At 60.0% G+C, this 20,015-nt stretch overlaps 3 protein-coding genes and 1 long non-coding RNA gene across 5 annotated transcripts in view; 2 read left to right on the forward strand and 2 right to left on the reverse strand.

Annotated features, from left to right (window-relative positions):
• Positions 1 to 679, reverse strand: part of UBE2M (ubiquitin conjugating enzyme E2 M) — a 4,026-nt gene extending 3,347 nt beyond the window's left edge. Inside the window, exon 1 of the mRNA XM_039868785.1 lies at positions 11 to 679. Within this exon, the coding sequence (XP_039724719.1) occupies positions 11 to 119 (109 nt within the window). The 5' untranslated portion in view covers positions 120 to 679. The remainder of the gene's footprint in view (positions 1 to 10) is intronic.
• Positions 680 to 929: 250 nt separating this feature from the next.
• Positions 930 to 9,883, forward strand: LOC120607149 (uncharacterized). The gene is made up of 3 exons (XR_005654065.1): positions 930 to 1,960; positions 8,707 to 8,781; positions 9,087 to 9,883. It is a non-coding gene; the product is annotated as an uncharacterized LOC120607149 (long non-coding RNA).
• On the reverse strand, positions 4,817 to 14,032 carry MZF1 (myeloid zinc finger 1). The gene is given in 7 exon segments (XM_039868735.1): positions 4,817 to 6,293; positions 6,296 to 6,406; positions 10,257 to 10,377; positions 10,498 to 10,568; positions 11,255 to 11,438; positions 11,829 to 12,276; positions 13,548 to 14,032. Coding segments are annotated over 6 exon segments (2,238 nt in total). The 5' UTR covers positions 12,243 to 12,276; positions 13,548 to 14,032; the 3' UTR covers positions 4,817 to 4,956.
• Positions 14,033 to 14,320: 288 nt separating this feature from the next.
• On the forward strand, positions 14,321 to 19,912 carry LOC120607153 (tigger transposable element-derived protein 1-like). Of its 2 annotated transcripts, XM_039868790.1 has the most exons (3): positions 15,482 to 15,568; positions 16,359 to 16,470; positions 16,766 to 19,912. In XM_039868790.1, the coding sequence occupies exon 3, from the start codon at positions 16,787 to 16,789 to the stop codon at positions 18,752 to 18,754; it is 1,968 nt and encodes a 655-aa protein (XP_039724724.1). In that variant the 5' UTR covers positions 15,482 to 15,568; positions 16,359 to 16,470; positions 16,766 to 16,786; the 3' UTR covers positions 18,755 to 19,912. The 2 variants fall into 2 exon arrangements, with proteins under 2 accessions (XP_039724723.1, XP_039724724.1); XM_039868789.1 differs by lacking the exon at positions 16,359 to 16,470 and having other exon boundaries at positions 14,321 to 15,568.
• Positions 19,913 to 20,015: the final 103 nt, after the last annotated feature.

Consider the following 20,015-nt stretch of genomic DNA (forward strand, 5'->3'; position numbering starts at 1 on the left):
AACCCCCTACCCTTCTGGATCCGCAGCTGCGCCGCCGACGCCTTCTTGCTGCTGCCCTTGGTGCCGCCCGCCGACTCCTCCTCCTTCTTCTGCTGCTTCAGCGAGAACAGCTTGATCATCCTGCCGCCGCCGCCGCCGCTGCCGCCGCTGCGGGGCCCGGGACCCCGGCCACACGGCCGCCCGCCGCCGCCCGCGCCGCCTCCGCCACTCAGACCCGCCGCCGCGGCCTCCTCCGCTGCTGCCGCGGCCCGTCCGGCCTGCCGCGCCGCTCCGCGCCCACCGCGCGGCCCGCGTCGGCTCCCGTAGTCTGCTCCGGCCTGGCCCAGCACCTCGGGCCGACTCGGCAGTGCTCGGGCCGACTCGGCTCTTCTCGGGCCGACTCGGCCCCGCCCCCACCCGGCCGCTCCCTCCGCCCCCTCGACCGCTCGGGTCTCCGGCCCAGCTGGGGCTGCGGACGCGGGTTCCCTGGGCCGCGCCGCCTGCTTGCTCACTCGCTCCCTCTGCGAAGGGGCTGCGGTTCGAGGTGGAAGGAGGCAGCGGCGGCCGTATACTAGAGGAAGCTCGGCTTCCGCGGCAGCAGTGACTTCGGCACGGAGGTCCGCAACGGCCTCGGGCGCCCCACCACTTCGGATATTTCCGTCGCCTGTCCGCTTCGGCTCCGCCGACCCCCGTCTTGCGCTGTGCGCCTGCGCAGCCACCGTCGCCGTTCCCGCCCCGTGTTGCTCAGCGTTGGGCTTAGGATTCGGATTCTTTCGGCTGGGCTCGGGTATTTCCGCGTGTCCAGGCTTCTCTCGGTCACTTCCGGGGAAGCTCGCGTGTCGCAGACAGGAGGCGGTGCTGCCGCCATCTTTGAGCGGGGCAGGTGCGGCTGCATCGCTCCATGGCGGGTCATTCCCATTTGGACTTGTGCAGACCGCGGCGGGGTGAGTCAAATGAGGTCGTCGCCCCGGAGGTCACGGACAGAGGCATGGTGATCGCGGAGAGTCAGAGCCCAGGGGGCGAGGCCAGGGGCGTTGCCAAGAGGATTGCAGGGTCGGGCACCCTCGTGTCTCATCGCAAACCAAACAACCTGTTCTCAAAGATTCTAGTTGCGGTAAACTAACAAAACGTATCGTGCCAGAGAGTGGTCAGCCCTACAGAGGGTTATGCAGTAGGACACTTGGGGGCGGGACCGCTCTTGGCGCGGGGCCCGATTTCCGGCGGGTGCGCGGGACGATCTTTCGCCGTCTGCACGGGTCGACGTGGGTGGGGCCAGCTCCTCCTCCAATCCCAGCTCAGCGGGCCTTGGAGGACTGTCCTGTGACTTCCGGCTGTCACCGCGGAAACCCTCTGGCTGGTGAGCTGTGCGGGTAGGGTTGGCCAGCGCGGGGGCGGGCAGGCGGGAGCGGCCGTGGCTCTGCTGCTCAGCTCTTCCGCGTCCGAGCGCGGCTCCCGTGGCACGTCCCCTGCCGTCATTGGGACGACGTGCCGTCGCCGCCCGGAGCATTGTGGGAGACGTATTCCCAGCCGTCCAGTTGGGGCCCCGTTGCGGTTGGGCATCCGTGCTCATGGGTTCCTTTCAGACGTCGACCGCTGCCCAGGCCCGTGATCGTCACTTCGGCGGAGTCGCCCTGACGTCCTCTCATCCCTAGCACCTTCTTCGACCGAACCCGGGGTCTATCTCAGTCCCCATCCTAACCTTAGGCAGGCAGTCGCCTTCATCTTATCGGATCTCGGTCTGGCGTTCATCCCGTCCCCGCCTCCTCGGAGGCTCTGCCCTGTGAGTGCTGGGTACTCTTGGCGTCCTCGGGCCCCGTGGACTGATTCCAGGTGAATTCGGTAACCGCCCGCCCTTTCGGCCTTTTCATTCTCAACGCCACCAACCCAGACGCCCCCTTCAGCCCTCCGGTTGTCCCAGCTTCACACTCCCAGCACCCTTTCTTGACTGTACGTGAGAGCTGAGTTCTGGAAATGTGCAAGGGTGAGTATGGGGGCTCAAGCCTCACACAGCTCAGGTTTGGGGCTGACATGATTGCAATCATTCCAGCGTCCTCGGGCTTCAGTATTGGCTGGTCCTGGGACTCAGAGGGCCCTTCCAGACTCAAACTCCCTCTTCCTCTAGCTCTTTCTCTCCATTCTTAGCCATTCTGCTCTTGGTGATTATTTTTTTAAACTCTGTCTCTATGCGAGGGTTCATGACCACCATGCTGTTTCCAGCCAAAGTCTCAGGTGGTTCCTGGTCCATGTGTCCATCCTCGGGCCAGTTGCTGAGGCCGGTCAGCTTATAGGCCCATCCAGGATAGGGTGTTGGTTCCTCAGAGAGGTGACGCTGGACTCGCGAGGCTTCTAACATAGTGGCTTCCCCACCGTGCAGGGGGGAAGACTCAACCATGCAAGAAATGCTGGGAAAAGGAGGACCTCTCTGGGTCTGGACCAGAGAGAGAGGGCTTGGCCAGACTGAAGCAGGGGGCTGTGTTGGAAGTGGTGCAGCCGTGTCCTCCTTGTCACCCTTACAGCCACCCAAGTAGCAGAAGGGCACAGGTGTTTTGGGTGTCAAGGGTACCTGTAGCTCCCGGGCCTGCAGCCTCTACAGAGGCTGCACAGGGCTTGGCATGTGCAAAAACCCCGAGGGAAGCTGGGGTCACAGCCTTGGAGGGGTGAGGCGGAACATGATGGGCGAGGAGGTGGAAGCGCACCTAGCCTCTGGGAGCTGACACTGGGAAGACAGTGTCCTCTGCAGAAAGGAGGGAGAAGGCAGGGAGGCTGAGTGCTGTGGACCTCTATGCCGGAGACGGGTGGCTGGGATCAGAACAATGCTGGGGAGTAGAGAGAAGCAACCAGATTCGCGGGGCTGGAGTTAGGGCGAGAGTAACTGGTGGATGTGGCATTGAGAAGCTGGGCTTGGGAGTGAACTCTGGGCTCAGGTACAGACGATCCAGGGACAGGCTGGCTGGGCATTGGCGTAGCTTCCCCTGGATGGCCAGGGCCTTGGGCTCTCCTCTGCTGGATTCCTCCTATGGCTCTGGCCAAGTGGAGCCAAATGGTCATTCTGTCCAAGCCCTGCCCATTGTACGGTAGCCCTTGGGTTCTCCTCCCCCATTCACACGGCCAGCTGGCAGTGTGTCCCCGGCCAACTGCAGAAATGTTCTTTCATGGGTGGCTCTTACATCGCTCTTTCTGTTTCTCCTCGAAAGGCTGGCTCCGGCAGGTGGGTCTATGCACTTCTCGAGACTTCGGGTGTGGGGCTCTGGGCTGATGTCTCCATGCTGTTCGTGTTGTGTTTTTTCCTGTGTTGGAATTTCGTGTTTTTACGTAGTTGTATCTTCACAGCAGAGATGATCAAAGCGTGAGAGCATTCTTGTTCTCTGTTTCCGATTATAAAAATCACACAGGCGTGTAAAAAATAATCCATGTTACAGATTTATGAAGTTCCGGCAACATTCCTTTGGCCTGAGGCCACCAGCTACCTTGGTGTTCTAGGGCCTTTCCTGATCTGACTTGCCTGGGGGCCCAGCGAGCATCTTCCTCTCCTCCTTAATTTTGCAGATCCCAGACCAGAGTCATCAGAGTCCCCTCTGTGGTCAGAGAGGACAGCGAGGATTGTCACAGGGCCCAGGATACCCCGACTGTGCCACACACAGGAGTGCCTTGAACGGGGAGCCGCTGACTTTGCCAGATCTGGAAGCCTGAGTGGCCCTGGTCTTGGCTCGGGAGAGGGGTGTAGTGGAGGGGAGGGAGGAGGCAGGGGGCATGCCTTCTCCAGCATGGTGGTCGGAAGATAGGCTGGCTTGTCTTCTTTACCCAATTCCAGGGACCCAGTCTTGTGGAGGTCGGGGTGACTCAAAGCAGCAGGGAAAAGTCTGTAGCTGCATCTCTGGGAGAAGCTTGGACACACAGGCCTCAAAGGGCTGTTCCCAGAACCTCCAGGCCAAGGGCAGGCTGCTGACACCTGTCCAGAGCGGGGTTAGGTCCTAGGCTAGACCCTGCTGCCTGGAGACCCCTTCTTTGGCACTGCCTTTCACCCCGTTTCTGGTACCCAGGCCACCCATTGGTGGAGTGGGGGGGGGGCTGAGTCAAGGGCCTGGGCAATGGGGTGGAAGGGGGAGCTAGCTAGGGCAAAGGAGGCAATGGCATAGGGAAAGGCTGGAGGTTTCCAGACACGCCAGCTCTCAAGCGCTGTACGCACACCAGCAGTACTTGTCTCCTGTCCCGTAAGCTGCTTCCAACTGTGTTTCCTGTGACGTGCCACTGAAAACACAGCTGTTGACCTCCCAGTGTATGTGTGCGGGGGTGTGCATGGCTCCGGGGTGGGAGAATGCAAACGACGAGGCCGGCAATGATCACTAGAGGGCGGGGGACTTGGGTCCAGGCCTGTATAGACTTCTATCCCCAGACAGGCCAGGGTCGGGTTGGAAGGGGCCGCCATCCTCAGCACCTGCTGAGAGTAAATGTGAAAATGGGGAAAAGTCCTGAAAGAATGTGGACTTCCAGATAAAACCTGCCAGCTTTTACACCCTGGAAACATCTGCATAGGTTTAAAGTTTTACAGAAACACCTGCCCAGGCCAGCTCGGGCCTGCTGGGCACCCGTTCGCTACTTCTACTGCATCCTATGGTCTCGGCTGCCTGGAGAACTGGGCTAGTCCCAGTCCTTGCTTGGCAGTTGGCTTGGCGCCGATATGTGTGGGTCGAGACACCTTGGGCAAACGGTACGGGGGGCACTCCACGGATGTGGCAGGCGCTGCAAGGAGCCGTCTCTCCACGGCTCTCCTGGGCACCGCCGGTTGCAGAGGGACCCGCGCAGGCGGGGGAGGCACAGAGTGTGTGGAGACCGAGACCCAGGTTCCTTCTACTGTTTATTGAGCGCCTGCTGGGGCGCAGGCCTCACAACCACCCTGTGAGGTAGGTGTTCTGGTTCCCTCGCCCCATGCACACAGCCCCGAGGTGGACGCGGACAGGGGGGCGCACGGGGCGCTGGCTACTCGGCGCTGTGGACGCGCTGGTGCTGGATGAGCTTGGTGCTCTGGCTGAAGCGCCGGCCGCAGTCCTGGCAGGCGAAGGGCTTCTCGCGCCGGTGGGTGCGCAGGTGCTGCGTGAGCGTGGGCCGCTGGCGGAAGGCCTTGCCGCACTCGGGGCAGGCGTAGGGCCGCTCGCCCGTGTGGATGCGCCGGTGCTGCGTGAGGTTGGCGTGCTGCCGGAAGCTCTGGCCGCACTCGGGGCAGGCGAAGGGCCGCTCGCCCGTGTGGATGCGCTGGTGCTCCGTGAGCCGCGACACCTGCGTGAAGCCCAGGCCGCACTCGCCGCAGCGGTAGGGCTTCTCGCCGGTGTGCGTCCGCTGGTGGCGCGTGAGCTTGAGACGCTGGCTGAAGCGCTGGCCGCAGTCGGGGCAGGCGAAGGGCTTCTCGCCCGTGTGCACGCGCAGGTGCTGCGTGAGCGTGGGCCGCTGGCGGAAGGCCTTGCCGCACTCGGCGCAGGCGAAGGGCCGCTCGCCCGTGTGGATGCGCCGGTGCTGCGTGAGGTTGGAGCGCTGCCGGAAGCTCTGGCCGCACTCGGCGCAGGCGAAGGGCCGCTCGCCGCTGTGGACGCGCCGGTGCTGCAGCAGCACCGAGCGGCGGCCGAAGCGCTCGCCGCACTCCACGCAGCCGAAGGACTTGTCGCCCGTGTGCACGGCCTGGTGCTCCAGCAGCACGGCGCGCCGCGCGAAGCTCTCGCGGCACTCGCTGCACGGGAACGGGCCGGGAGGCTCGGGCGCGCCGGGCGGCGCCGGGGGCCCGGCGCCCGCGCCCGCGCCCGGAGGGTCGCCGTGGATGCGCTGGTGCTGCAGCAGGTTGGAGCGCTGCCGGAAGCTCTGGCCGCACTCGGCGCAGCGGAAGGGCTGCTCGCCCGTGTGCACGCGCCGGTGCTCCTCCAGACGCGCGCTGCGCACGAAGCCCTGGCCGCAGTCGCCGCACACGAACGGCCGCTCCTCGGTGTGCGTGAGCTGGTGGCGCAGCAGGTGCGAGCTGCGGCTGAAGCTGCGGCCGCACTCGCCGCACACGAATGGCCGCTCTCCCGTGTGGATCTTCTGGTGCCGCAGCAGGTTACTGCGTTGGCTGAACACCTTCCCACAGACGTCGCAACGGCCACCTCGCACCGCCCCGGCGCCCGCGCTCGGGCGGCCCCGGCCCCGGCCCCTGTTTCGACCCCTGGGGCCGTGCCAGCGGCCAGTGGCCAGAACCCGGCCCACGCCCTGGCGAGGATCCTCGTCCGTGGGGTCCTGCTCACCTCCCGGATCGCGGGGCAGTACCAGCGCATGTGAGAAGACGGCTTCTCGGACGGTGACCGGAGTTGGCCCGCGAGGCTGGCCACACCGAGGTCCCAGGGGATGTGGAGGTGGGGGCTCACAGTGCCTGGGCCAGCGGAGACGCTTTCCATCTGGAGCGCAAACCCTGCATTGCACAAGGGGGTCCACTTCTTCGTGACGGAACCCGCTGTGTGTCCAGACCACTCCAGCCCTGGGCAAACAGTGTGACCGAGAGGGCCCTAAAACTGACCGAGGAGGCAGACAGAGGGGGCAGGAGCAGGGATTCTATCTGCGCTGGCTTCCCCGAAGAGGTGACAGTGGCCCAGAATCACAGAAAATGACTGAGAAGCTGGGGACAAGCTTCTCAGGTCTGAGTTAGGTTTGCAAAACTCGCCTTTCTGGAAGGGGTGTGGTGCAAAGGAGGGGCAGGTCGCCCTCGCACTGGCCAGGCTGGTGAGGACGGTTTCCACACATGCAAAGAAGGAGGTGGCATCAGAGGGACAGAGAGTGCATGCGGGCTGTGGGGCCCAGTCTTCAGGGAAACATGAGCATGGGTGCTCTGGCATGGCCACGGCACGTGTTGTCCCGGGCCTGAGTGACATCAAACGTGTGGCCGTACACCTAAGAAGAGCAGTGGCCCGCCACGATGTGAGCTCTCCCGCATCAGATGCTGGGTGACAGAGGAGGCGGAGCAAAGGTCTCCGAGAAGCAGGGGCGGGAGGAAGTTAAATCAGGCTGAGAGAGCAGCAGGGGCTTCAGTGGGTGACAGAAAATCCTTAGGTCGTGAAGTCACATAAATCGTACTGAATCAAAGGAAGTAACTCACGCACAAGGGAGACTTCAGAATTGAAAAACAAACCAAAAACCTGAGACACTCCAGAGGGAAAGGGCTAATTAATCTTCTAAGAGCTCCACTGAGCCAACAAGGCCAGCGACCTGACAGGTGTGGGCAAAGGATGCGAACGGGAAAGGAAATGTCACCAACACCTGAATCCCATAACATATGCTTTGTCTCCTCCCAATGACGAAGCCATCCATCAGACGTGTACTCGTCCACGGTTTCCACACCCTCACTGCAGGGCCCCACGCGTCTGTGCGTGCTGGCCGGCGAACGTAAACGGGAAGCCAGTGAAGCAAAATACATCAAAAATGGCAGATTTCTCATACTTTGACTCAGCGTTTCTTTTAGGTGTTTCTCAAACAATTGTGCCCCCCCAGCCCGTGCGAAATGACCTGCGTTCGCGGTTTCTCGGTTCAGCCCTGAAAAGCAACCCGAAGCAATGGCAGCGGGAGCCTGGATGTGTGCACAGTGGGGCCTCTACGCAGCTGTCCGAAGACCAGAACGCGCACCGCACAGAAGGTGTCGGGGTGGGCCAGGGTGAAGATTAAGCACCCATCTGTGTTCCAAAGAAGAAAAATGAGTATGCAGTGGAATTCGTGTCTGCCCTACCATGCACAGAATCCCAGAAGGAGACACAAGAAACCGGGAACGTCGGCCGCTGGGGAACGGGCCTGTGACACAGGCAGCGGAGGGGCATTCCGCTGTGTACGCCCCGTGCCTTTTGAATCTTCTAGCGCGTGAAAGCTTTAGCTACTGGAAATGTTCTCACGATGAAAACACTGGCTACATAGAAAGTGTCCACCTGAGGGGCAGGCAGGAGACCCGATGCGGGGACCAAGGTGGCGGAGGGGCACTGCTGAAGATGCGAGTGCAGTCTGAGGAGGAAATGGGACTGCAAAGAAGAAGGCCACCAAGGAGCTACTGCTGAGGCTGCAGAAAGCCCAGAGGCTGGGCTTGTGTACTCAGAGAAGCAGCCTCAAGCTCGAGGGACTGGTCAGTTGCATGCGCCAGACCCTGCGCTCAGCTCCAACACACAGAACCCAAGAAGGGATAGTGGTGAGGTTTGGGGACAGAGCCTGGAACAGCGAGCTCTACAGCGCAGGACTGTGGAGGCCTAGGGACTGAGGCTGGGGGTTGAGGGTGTGGGGTGGCTCAGCCTGGGTACCCATGGACCTGGACGGGAATAAGCTGCCTGCTTCTGGCTGGAATGCACTCGATGGCCTGGGGCCCAGGTGATCCTCCTACTTCAGGGCTTTGATGGGCACTGTGATAACCCCCCATCTAAGATAATGCTTAGGGTGGGGCCAAAAAACGGCTCCTAGAGCTCTGCCGGGTAGGCTGTCCACACTGCCACCAGTGACAGAACGCAGGGCCAAGGAAGCCGACTCAACCAAGCAGTCTGGGAAGGGCGCTGAAGTGTTTCTAGGTCCTCAAAGGAGGGACCAGCATCCGTGAAACCAAGGACATTATGGAAAAGGAATGAGTTAGGATCCTTATCGATAACAAACAGCAAATGGGGGACTTCTGGGAAACAGTGGCATCAATTTAAATTTGTGCCACCTTGAAACAACAGTAAAGGTCTCCCCCCTTTTTGTCTTTTTAAGGCATAACATCCACAAAGATGAAGAAAACAGGAAAGGAGATGAATCGGCCTTGACATTTTCTATTCTGGAAAGCAGGTGAGTAAATGGTGGCTAGCGGACTGGAAAAGAATATGAAGTCGGCAGTGAGAAAAACTGGAAAAAATCAACTTCTTTCATCCCAAAGAAGCCTCGAAGAGCTGAGGAGTTGGAGGCACCAGATCCCTTTAGCCGGGTAGGTGAAGGGGTAGGGGCACCACGCAGGGGGAGGCAGTTTTAGAAGCAGAAGCTGGGCGGGGCTCTGTACCAAACAGCCCTGGGCTCTGTCTGCACATAATTCTGAGCACGCGGCGGGCACTACTGTGGCTCTGACTCCTGGATCTCTTTTCCCGCACTGGCAAAAGGCTGAGTAGAGGGTGTGAGACCATACTGAGGACGTTGAGAGATTAAGTGAAGTCACATTGTCTGCCGAGACGCCAGCCTCTCCTGGGATGCTGGCAAGAGCCTGGAAGTGCCTTCTTGGAGGAAGGACCTAAAGATGCTCACAGCAAGGGGTGCCCCCAGCAGCCCAGCCAGGTTGCCCTACAGATCCTTCAGCAGCATCCACTGTCACTCCATACACCTGTGCATGTCCCCCAAAGTGCGGGTCTCCTTGGAGACTGAACCCCCCATCCTTCGCAGCTCCACACTCACCTGCTCCGAGCCACTGGATTTGTGGTCTCCCGTCTTACACGTAAGCAGACCACTCAGAGGGAATAGAGACCACAGTGGGAGAAGAAAACTTAAAAAAAAAAAGGTCTCGGTATTCTCCGAGAAATAAGGAAAAACGTCACAATGGTAAAAACAAAAGGAAGTGGCTATAAAAATGAACATTCAGGGAATGAAAACACTCTTGGGAATGAATAAAGCTATGTTAGCAGATATGACAATGTCACCAGAAGGGCTAGAAAGTATAACTGAAGAAACATTCTGGAAAATAGAGTAGAAAGAAAGGGATGGAAGATGGGAGTGAAAAGATGCCATTAGAGGACCTGTCCCGGAGGCCACAAGCAAAGGACAGGAATTTCGCTTATTCCAGAAATAAGCGAAACGGCGGAGCCAGTTCCCCACGACTGAAACGTGAGTTTCAAATGGAAAGGGCTCACGAATAACGCAATAAAAAAGGTTTGAGACTGAGTAAATGAAAAGAATTCTTCACCTAGCTGAACTTCAGTCTAATGCTGAAGGTTAGACAGATGCGCTACATCCCACGCCAGTGCTCACAGGAAGGTGTGCCAGACCAAAGGAGGAAACCAAGAAAGGGGACCCGGGGCCTGGATGACGGGTCTCGGGGCCATCTGCGATGCCAAGGCTGGGAGGTGTGGGAATGGGGAACACAGGCCCCCCGCTTGGGAGGTTTCATTAGGCAGAGGCAGCTGAAGGGGCATGAAGTCAGTGGAGGGGTTGGCTTTTGAGGGCAGGAGATGATGAAGCAGGCTGACACTACAGGGGGACAGTCCAGGGAGCAGGGCCAGGAGTGGGAAGGGCAGATGTGGCACTGTTGACAGAGCCCCCACCCCACCATGCCGCCTTACCTCGGGAGAAGATGCCTCCAGCTTCCTCTTGCCACAGGGCCCCAGGGTGTTCCCTCCACGAAGGCCCCTCAGGCCCAGTCTCGCTGTGGGGCGAGGCCCGGTCCAGTGCCGTCTCACAGCTCTGAAACCACAGTGGCCACTGCTCATCTCTGCCCTGCTCGGTCCAGGTAGGGACCCCCCCGACCCCCTCCCGTGAAGGCTCCTGGGGCAAGGAGCAGCGCCCAGCCTGTGTGGGGCTCACCTGGGCCTCCTCAGGCAGGAGAGTGGAAGTGGCCTCCTGGGGGTTGGCTAGAGGCCCAGAATCCAGAAATTCTGGAGAGGAAGGGTGGAGTCAGGCAGCCCAAAGTTATTGCCACCCCGCTGCCCTCCTCCGTGGTGTGTCAGGTGGTGGGATCCCGGTAGGGTGACAGCTGGGTGCAGGCTTGGGGCTGAGCGTGGCAGGGTAGCTCCAAGGGCCCAGCTCGGGTGGAGCAAAGCAGGGCCCCCTGGAAGGCCATGCGAGTTGCTGCAGCAGGACCTGGCAGGCTCCGACCTGTGCCCTGTACCTGTGCATGAGCCCTGGCAGGTGGCCAGTGAAGGCAGGGGAGAGGCGCTGCACAAGAGTCCACACAGGAGTGGCGAAGCGTGTGAGGGGTCAGCTCTGGCCCTGCCTGGGAGGAGTATGAGGGAGGGGCCTGTTCCCCAGCACTTCAGGGTCCTCCCTCAGCCGCACCCACCCATCTGCCAGCCTGCTGTCTGCTCCTCGGTGACCACCTGATATCCCCCAGTGGAACCCCCAACAGCCCGTTCCAAGCCAGGAGAGAGTGTGGGAACACAGCTGTGAGAGTTCGGCACGTGAGAAGCACTGACGGCCACTGGCTGAGTGGGTTGTGGGGGCCACCAGGGCATGGCAATGGTTCCATCCAGGTGACCGGCCCAGTGGTCTTCAAGCTGTCAGCCAAGGTTCCCACGGTCCATCTAATTAGGTCTTGGGCCCCGCCCACCTTGCCTGTCCTCACCTGGGTCCTCTGTAACCTCGGGCTCCTCTTTCACCCGAAGGCTCAGCGGTGACTTCCGTGTGCCCCCAGGGGGCGTCTGAGGCCCAGGTTCTGTAGTCCGAGGCTTGGTTTGAGGGGGGGGCTGGAAGTCGGAGGGCTCCATCTTCTCTGACAGCACCTCCTGGCCCTGCACCTGGACTGTGACCTGGGGAGGTACCCCCTCTCCATCAAGGGCCCAGGCAGGGAGTTGGGCTGGGCATTCACCCCATCACGGGACTCCAGTGGTCCTGACTAGGTCCACCAAGGACCCACCTTCCAGGGACTGAGCAGGGAATAAAGGGGCCACTTGTAGTTGCTTTCCTGCCGCGGATATCCATGGCTGCCCAGTGGTCTCCCCCACTCCACTTTGCATTCCTTCCCATGTCAGTGACCCCAGGTGATGTAGGAATGGGCCGGTGAAGCTGAACCTGGAATCCCGTCTCCCATGCAGAGGGTCTGCTGCAGGTGACCACTTCCCGACCCACAAGGGACAGGTGTCTCGCTGAGCATGGCACCCCGTTCCAGCCCTGACCCTGGCTCAGGGCCACTGACTCACCCATCTCCGGGGCCCTCCTGGCTCCCTACGCAGCCCCTCGACTAGGGTGACGGCCTCCTCAGGGCTGCCTGGCCGCTGTCCCCGCACGCGGGCCTGGATCTCAGGGGGCAGCGCGCCCAGGAACTGCTCCAGCACCAGCAGCTCCAGCATCTGCTCCTTGGAGTGCACCTCGGGCCGCAGCCACTGGTGGCACAGCTTACGGAGCTGGGCCAGGGCCTCTCGGGGACCTGCTGCGTCCTCATAGCGGAAGTGCCAGAAACATTGGCGTGCAGCCTCCGGACCAGGATTCCACGGGGCAGCCTCCTCCTCCTCTTCCTCCTCCTCCTCCTCCTCAGAGTCCTCCAGCTTCACCATGACAGGTCTCTTGTCTTCTGGGGGCGTGTGGCCTGGGGAGCCCAGTGCTGTGGGCCTCATCGGAAATACCAGACTCCGAGGCTAGTGTCTGCCCCTGGGGAGGAATGGGATGGGGCCGCTACAGTGAGAACAAGTGGCGGCAAACGCCTCTCGAGTGCCTGCTGTACGTCCGACTGTTCCCTCCTCAGACGAGGACAGGCAGATGAGGACACTGAAGCACAGAAAGGTGATCACATGCCAAGGACCTGTGGGTCCAGTAAGCCCTCGAGCCACCTGTTCCTGGTCTCTCTGGCTGGGCCTGCGCAGTCTCTGGTAGCCCTCCGCTCCAAAGACTTCTTAGGCCTAGAAGTCACCTCTTCTCTCTCCTAAATCCTGCTCTTTCTCTACATGCACCACCTCATCCCTGCAATGGGTGGATGACGCCTACAACACCCCGCCCCGCCTGGGCATCAGCGCCACTACGACCACCTGTGCAAGCCCATCTTCCCACCATCCACCCTACCATCCGGTTTCAGACCACTCTCCTGCCATCTTGGTTCCACAGGGCAGTCTCTCTCCACCTGTCTCCCCAACCTGTGCAGTCACCTGTGTGGCTGACTCAGCCCCAAGATGGCACCCTCCTCCAATTCAGCCCTATCCTCTGAGTCCAATTTTTCACACCATGCGATGCCCCATCCTCTCAGTTTCCTGATCGAGGCTGACCGAGGTGATGGGGTAGCTTCCAGGGGGCCCACCAAGGGCCTCAGACCACTGGACCGGGAGCCTGCCAGCAAGGTCGAAGATTCTGATCTCGCCTATCTGCCACATGACCTCGCTGTGCCTCTGCGAACCCTGGTTTCCTCATCTACAAATGGAGAACGGCCATCACGCCCACCTCACATTGCTGCTCCTGCAGCTGGGGGTTAGGCACAAGCTTGTTTAAAAATCTAAGCTTATTAAAGGGGTGCATTCGATTTCGAGGGCTGCCTGATCCCGTGAGCCAAATCTTTGCTCTTCAAGGTCAAACTGAAACCCTGGGAGAAAGTTGGGCCATCGCCAAGCGGGCTGGTCCCTCCGGAGGTTCCCGAACTACATTTACCACAAGTCCAGGAGGGCAACTTCCGCTTTAGTGAGCACGCCCCCCAGCCCGCGGTCCCGGTGCCGCCATGGCAACCGGAGGCGGGACGCCCAGAGCCCGTCGTTGAGGCAGTGCTCAGTAATTGACGGCCCTTGGGCGACAGCGCTAGACCTGCCTGTAGGTAGTACCCAGGTCCCTGCCTTGCACTCCCAGTCCCACAGGGCCGCCGGAATCCACGACCCGCAGCAGCCACCCCGGTCCCCGCCCCCCGCCCAAAGCCTTCTCGTTTGAGAAGCCCCCGCCCTCACCTCCGCGCTCAGCGGGCCGCTCCCGCGCTCCTGAGCATGCGCACTGGCCGATTTCCCCTCCCCGGCCGGACCATGTCTCCCGGGATGCTCTAGCCCTTCCCCCACCCTCGCCTGTTTCCACCCTCCTGTCCTTGTTCCGCGGGATAACGTTGTTCCCAACGATCAGATCACACTCCCGGCCGCCTCTTCCCGCGCTCCCCGCCTAAGATCCAGGCGTCCGGGTTCCGTCGAAGTGCGCAAGCTTCTCAGGGGGGAATGGACAGCAGCGCTGCCTTCCCAACCGCGCATGCCTCCCACCACCTTTCCCTCAGTTCTATACGGGCCTTCCAGGGATTAGCAGGGCTCTGCACCAATCGCGGCCCTCGATAGGACGCCGTCAGTCCGGGCCTCCATGGCAACCCCCTGCGGAGGTTGGGGGGGTGTCACCTCCACCGCCCGCCCGGACCGCAAAATGGAGAAGTTAGGTTAAGGGTTTACTGGGAAGTGTAGTCGGCGGAGTCCTCCGTGCGCGCGTGCGCGGCGCGATGACGGTCCTTTGTGCTGGTGGGCTGCGTGGGGTGCGTGGTGTGTGTGTGTGTGTGTGTGTGCGCGCGCGCCTGCCTGCCTGCACAATCTCCATGGTAACCAGTTGGACGGACTCAGCAGGTCTCAGAACGCTCGGGGACTCGGCGGGTGTCCAAAAGCGATGGGAATGTGGGATGAGGGCGCGAGGAAGGGACTGGGCCAGAGATAGGGTGGGGGCGGGGAGAGAGAGAGAGACAGAGAGGCAGAGAGACACGGATAGACAGACACAGACAGACGCAGAGACTCGGGGGGCAGGGAGAGACCCAGAGCTTGCGAGGGTAGAAATTCAAGTGAACAGGCGTAAAGGAGGACAGAGAGGGATTTCTACTCCACGACCTAAGGAGTGTGATAAGAAGCCAGCAGGTCGGGGAGTCGCGCCTGGGGAGATCGGTATGACAGGAACGTTCGCAACAGGGACGGAGGTTAGGAAGGGATGGGGGTGGAAGGAGGAACGAAGAGGGAGAGAGAGGGAGAACGGACTCACAAAGACAAGTGCAGACATCGAGAACCAGGGGACCAATATACAGAGTTCATAGGCGAGAGGAAGGAAAGGGACAGAAATCAGACACAGTAAGATGGACTGAGTTTTCAGAGACCGAGAGAAGGCGGCAGCATGAAGAGAAAGCATTAGAGGGAGACTTGGTAGGAAAACTTATCCAAAAACTGGATAATAACACAAAGGTGACTGGGGGGGGGGCCCGCCTGACTCCCCAGGCGAAGCGACTCTTTCAACCATTTCGATCAGAGTCCATGTACTGTATTTAGATGCTAACTCGTAAAAGGTCGATAGGTTGCAAACGCTTTCTGTCCACTACAAAGAGTACGTCAAGGATTAGAGTTGTGTCACCCTGCAGGACACTGAGCAGGACATCGAAACGTCCCGGCCGCCCAACTGCCTGTCAGGGCACTAATGTGACTCTGTGTTTTTCTTTCAGTGTTCCTTCTTTCCTTCCCCCTACTCTGTTCCTTCTCTCTCATCTTCCTGGAACCGCCTGTTACCTTAGTTCCCTCCGTGAGGTAAATCCATCTTTGAGACGAGGTCCCTGAGTTTGTTTTTAACTTTTTCGAAAATGGTGTGTTGACAGTCTGAAGGGAACCCGTTCCCTGGGATGGGAGACAGAAAGGGAGAAAGAAGTAGGCAGGACGATGGACAGAAATTGCGAAGAGAAAGTCAGCCTCAGGCAGCGACAGTCTCGGGCGCCCTCTCTTGGACTCCGTGTGCAGCCGCCTCTTGGCCGAACTACATTTCCCGGCATCCCGAGCGCCCAGAGTGCCGTGGGAGGTGCGCCCCCCACGGCCTCCTCCAATCCCAGCCGTCGCCGGAAAGCCTTCCGCCTCCGCCGACAAGATGGAGGCTGGGCTCAGCCGCCGTCGGGGAGCGGCACCGTAAGGACATAGGGAAGGGCCGCAGTCTCACCGGCCCAGCTGAAGCAGCCGGCCCGCCTCGCGGCCTGGAGGTGAGGGCGGTCAGCCGCGCGCAGGCCGGGCTCCGGGAGCGAGGGTGGCCTTTCATGCGGCTCGTGTAGCGAGGTAGGGAACGGAGAGGCCGCTGCGCGCACGCTCCAGGACGCGCACCACTGGTCCAATCGGAGCCTTCGGCGGCCCCGCGGCCTTCTGGGAAGTGTAGTCTTGAGAAACTAGTCCTGTCTTCCGAGACGTGTGCGGCGAGTCTTCCCTGGCGGCAGGCCTGGGGACGTTGTCTCTAAAGCGGAAGGGAGGGACTAAAAGAATGAACGGGTGAATTTAAAATTGTGGTTGAGCAGGCGAAGGCATGGGTGTCGGAGAGAGGAAGACGGACGCTAGTGGTCCAGGCAAGAGCCTTCCCATGCGCACCTACCTTTTCCTGCCTCCCTGGCTTGAGCAAGGCCCTGTGGGCTGTGCCACCTAATTTCAAGTCAGGTGGAGCCCATGGGTCCCTTAAGGTACTCGTCCTCGGTGTCATAGACTCTCCAAAAGCACTGACCTGTCAGGCATTTATCCTTGCGTTTTACATGCACTCCTTCATAAAAAAGTTTATTGTTTCGATCAGCTGTTTTTATATTGTTCAAAATGCAAAAGAGAAGGTGAGAAGCATGTCCTACTACCGCACCTTCTTCTGAGTGAAATCTTTAGCCTCTTACACAGACCCTGCGATTACATTTAAGGCCCATTCAGATGATCTCCCCACCTCAGGTTTATTAACTCAGTCATGCCCACGATGTCTCTCTTGTCATGTAAAGTACTTTAATCATAGGTTTCTGGGATTAGGTTGTGGACCTCTTTAGGATATGTCCTTATTCAGCTTCCCACACTGATGCCTGAGATTTCCGAGTGAGAAGCATGGAGCTGGGTAGTTCGTCTGTCCATCTGGGTCTGGGAGGTGAGTCAGGGTTTCTAGATGCTCTTGGCTTCCCCTTGTGGTTGCAGAAGGATTGCTGGGGGAAAAAGAGTGAGGTCTCATCTCTCTTTTGATCTCATGAGCTAAAATTAAGTGACATGCTCTTCTAGATGCAAAGAATCCTTGGAAGAGGGCAGTGCTTTTAAGCAGAGGGAAAGAAGGGACTGGGCGTGCCTCTGATCAGGGCCCAGTGCTCTGTGTCAGCATGGGAGGGCTGGGCAGTGGTTGGGACTTCCACGTGCTCACGTGTCAATGCCTATATGTCCCCCTGTTACAGAGAGGCCAAGAGGCTGCCATCATGGGAACAGTGGTTGCTGCTGTGGAGGGGCTGGGGGTAGAGGGCTCGTCGAGGTGCATGGCACGAAGAGGCGGAATAAAGACAACCCCCCGAGTGCAGGCGTCGGGAAAGGCCCCCCTTGGCGGGATTGGCCTCCGCCACAGTGCCAAGCGGGACCGGAAGTCCATCACCCTCCATGTAAAGTTGGAGGTGCTTCGGAGGTTTGAGGAGGGTGAGAAGCTGACACAGATCGCCCGGGCTCTGGGGCTGGCCACCTCCACCGTTGCCTCGATCCGCGTCAACAAGGACAAGATCCGGGCCAATTCTCAGGCAGCAACACCTGTCAGTGCCAAGCAGCTGACCCGCTGCCGGGGTGTGGTGATGGGCCACATGGAACGCCTGCTGAGCCTTTGGATTGAGGAGCAGAAGCGGCGACACCTGCCGGTCAGCACGCTGCTCATCCAGGACAAGGCGCGTCGCCTCTTTGCACAGCTGCAGCACGAGCACGGCGATGCCACCCAGGCTGACACCTTTGGGGCGAGCAACGGCTGGTTTGCCCGTTTCAAGGCACGCCACAATGTGCTGTTGACGGACGAGCCGGCTGTGGCTGACGCCCAGGCTGCTGCCGGCTACCCCTCAGTGCTACGCACCATTCTGGAGGAGGGCTGCTACTCAGCACGCCAAGTCTTCAACGTGGACGAGACGGGCCTGTTCTGGAAGCGGCTGCCCGAGCGCATGCTGCTGGCACTGGAAGGGGCAGCCGGGCCTGGGCCTAAGGCCCCTAAGGACCACCTGACCCTGCTGCTCGGTGGCAACGCAGCTGGTGACTTCAAGCTGAAGCCACTGCTGGTATACCCCTCGGAGAACCCACGCGCCCTCAAGGGCTGCTCTAAGGCCAGCCTGCCTGTGGTTTGGCGCTCCAACCGCAATGACTGGCTGACGCCTAGCATCTTCCAGGAGTGGTTTACTGGCTGCTTCTGCCCTGCCGTAGAGAGCTACTGCGCCAGCCACGGCCTCCCCCACCGCGCCCTGCTGCTCCTGGATGGTGCTCCCTGCCACCCTGCCCACCTGGGGAGCCTCTCGGCCCACGTGCGTGTTGAGTTCCTGCCCAAGAACACATCGGCCCTGATCCAGCCCATGAACCAGGGCATCATCGCTGCCTTCAAGGCTCATTACCTGCGCCTCACGCTTAGCCAGCTGGTCCAGGAGACAGCTGGTGAAGACCGGCCCTCCATGCGGGAGTTCTGGCGTAGCTATACCGTCATGACTGCAGTGGACAACATCGCCCAGGCCTGGGCAGAGCTGCAGCCCGCCACCATGAACAGTGCCTGGAGAAAGCTCTGGCCTGAGTGTGTGCCCGCCGGCACTTCTGAGCCCGACGCTGTGCCCCAGCTCCACCGCAGCATTGTGGCGCTAGCCAGCCATGTGGGCCTTGGGGAAGTGGCTGAGGCCGATGTTACCCACCTGCTGCAGGCCCATGTGGAGCCCCCGCCCCGTGGAAACCCCCAGGATGCAGAGGATGGGCAGGCCAGCAGCTCTGGGTTGTCTTGGGAGGCAGGGAAAGGCCCGGCCTCCGAAGGACCAGAACCGGATCTTGCTGAGGCTGTGGCGAGTGTGGGGGCTGAGGAAGCTGGTGTGGGTTCACTGAGCCCTGAGCGCCTGGCCCAGGCCCTGGCCCACTTCAACGCTGGCCTGCGGGTCCTCACAGAGAACGATCCGAACCGGGAGCGCAGCTTGTGGGTGTCTCGGGGTGTCCACTGCGCCCTCGCCCGCCTCCGGGAGCTGCACCGGGAAAGGAAGCGACAGGCCCGGGCAGCCGCATCCTCAGGAAGCCCCGTGGTGGTGGCGACGAGAGAATTGACAGGGAGCCTGCGCTTGCCACAGGTGGGGCCAGCAGAGGGTGGGCGAGTGGTTAAAGGCTCAGACCCTGAAGGACAGACGTCTGCAGCTGTCTTGCATGATTTGGGGCTTGGGCCTGACCTCAGATGAGCCCTGTTTGATGACATTTAGTTTCTGGAGCACAGACACTGCCACGTCTTCCCCGTGGTTCACATACCTGACGCCCTGCAGTTTTTGTACCGTGATACACACATACCCCCAGGCTAGGAGAACAGGAGGGTGTTCTCTGACTGGCAGATGAGCTGCAGGACCCGTGACAAGAGACACACCTTATAGCACCACGGTGGCCCAGCACAACCCACCAAGTTGGTCTTCCTTTTGGTTAGGGGCCAAGGCCAGCCCTGGCCTCTCCCCGCACCATTGTGGTGACCATTCGCCAGCCCTGGCCTCTCCCCGCACCATTGTGGTGACCCGTCCTAGCCAACTTTAGATGTGGGTTTCCAGATCTTGGCATTTCCTCCCTTCCCATGCTAGCCTCACCCGCTCTGGCTTCCATGGCCTCTGTGATACCAGGTCTCTGGTTCCCTCCCTGCACCCAACCCCATGGGCATGTGTTGGCCCACTGTGGCTTTTGATACCAGGGGTCCCTTCCTTGGTTTGGAGATATTTTCTTCCCTAGGTTTCTATGGCATGGTTGTCTTGGCAACCCTCCATCTTCCGATGCTGTGTCTTTTGTGACACTGATGGTCTCCCGGGTCTAGAGCCCTTTGGGAAATCTCGTCCATTCCTAAGGCCTCGGTGGCCACCTGAGGATCTGCTCCCGGTGCACTAGCTGCAGCCCAGCCTCTTCCTGAGGTTAGACCCATAGCTCTGACTGCGATGGGTGAGCCTTACAGACAGTCTCATTACCTCCTCTCATTCCACCTTGCTCTCCTGCCCCCCAAACTAACAGCCGGCACTTTGGTTGTCTGCTCTGCAGAGACACCACGTGGGCCGCCAGGACACTGTCAGCAAGGGAAGGTGTTCTGATGCTCTAGCTGCATGAGCCACAGGTGGTGAGACAGGGACGTGTGGCCTCTTGGGTTCTGTTCAGTGCAGGTACCTGCGTGTGTCTGTGCACACGCGCACACAGACACACGAAGAAATAAAGATGGCGGAAAGGGTTTCTGCCACTTCTGTCCCCGCTAACACTTGCAGTGATGGGCCTGCTCTCAGCACGTGACAGGGGCGGAGAATCATAATTGGAAAAAGTTCAAAACCGAACACTTGAAAAGTGACATTTATTAAAACTGGTGGGATGAAGCTCAATCAGTATTTAGAGAAAAATTTGTACCCTTAGTGTAAATGGCAGAAGAAAATGCTTAAAAAAATCCAAGCACAAGAGCTTAGAAAAAGATGATAAAATAAAACC

This window comes from Pteropus medius, unplaced genomic scaffold (genome assembly GCF_902729225.1).
Source record: "Pteropus medius unplaced genomic scaffold, Ma_sr-lr_union100, whole genome shotgun sequence".
Lineage (NCBI taxonomy): Eukaryota > Metazoa > Chordata > Mammalia > Chiroptera > Pteropodidae > Pteropus > Pteropus medius.

Coding starts and splice junctions, on each gene's coding strand:
- LOC120607153 (XM_039868789.1), top strand. CDS start 15,221: ATGGGAGACAGAAAGGGAGAAAGAAGTAGGCAGGACGATGGACAGAAA. Junction 15,569..16,765: donor GCCCGCCTCGCGGCCTGGAG/GTGAGGGCGGTC, acceptor CCCCTGTTACAG/AGAGGCCAAGAGGCTGCCAT.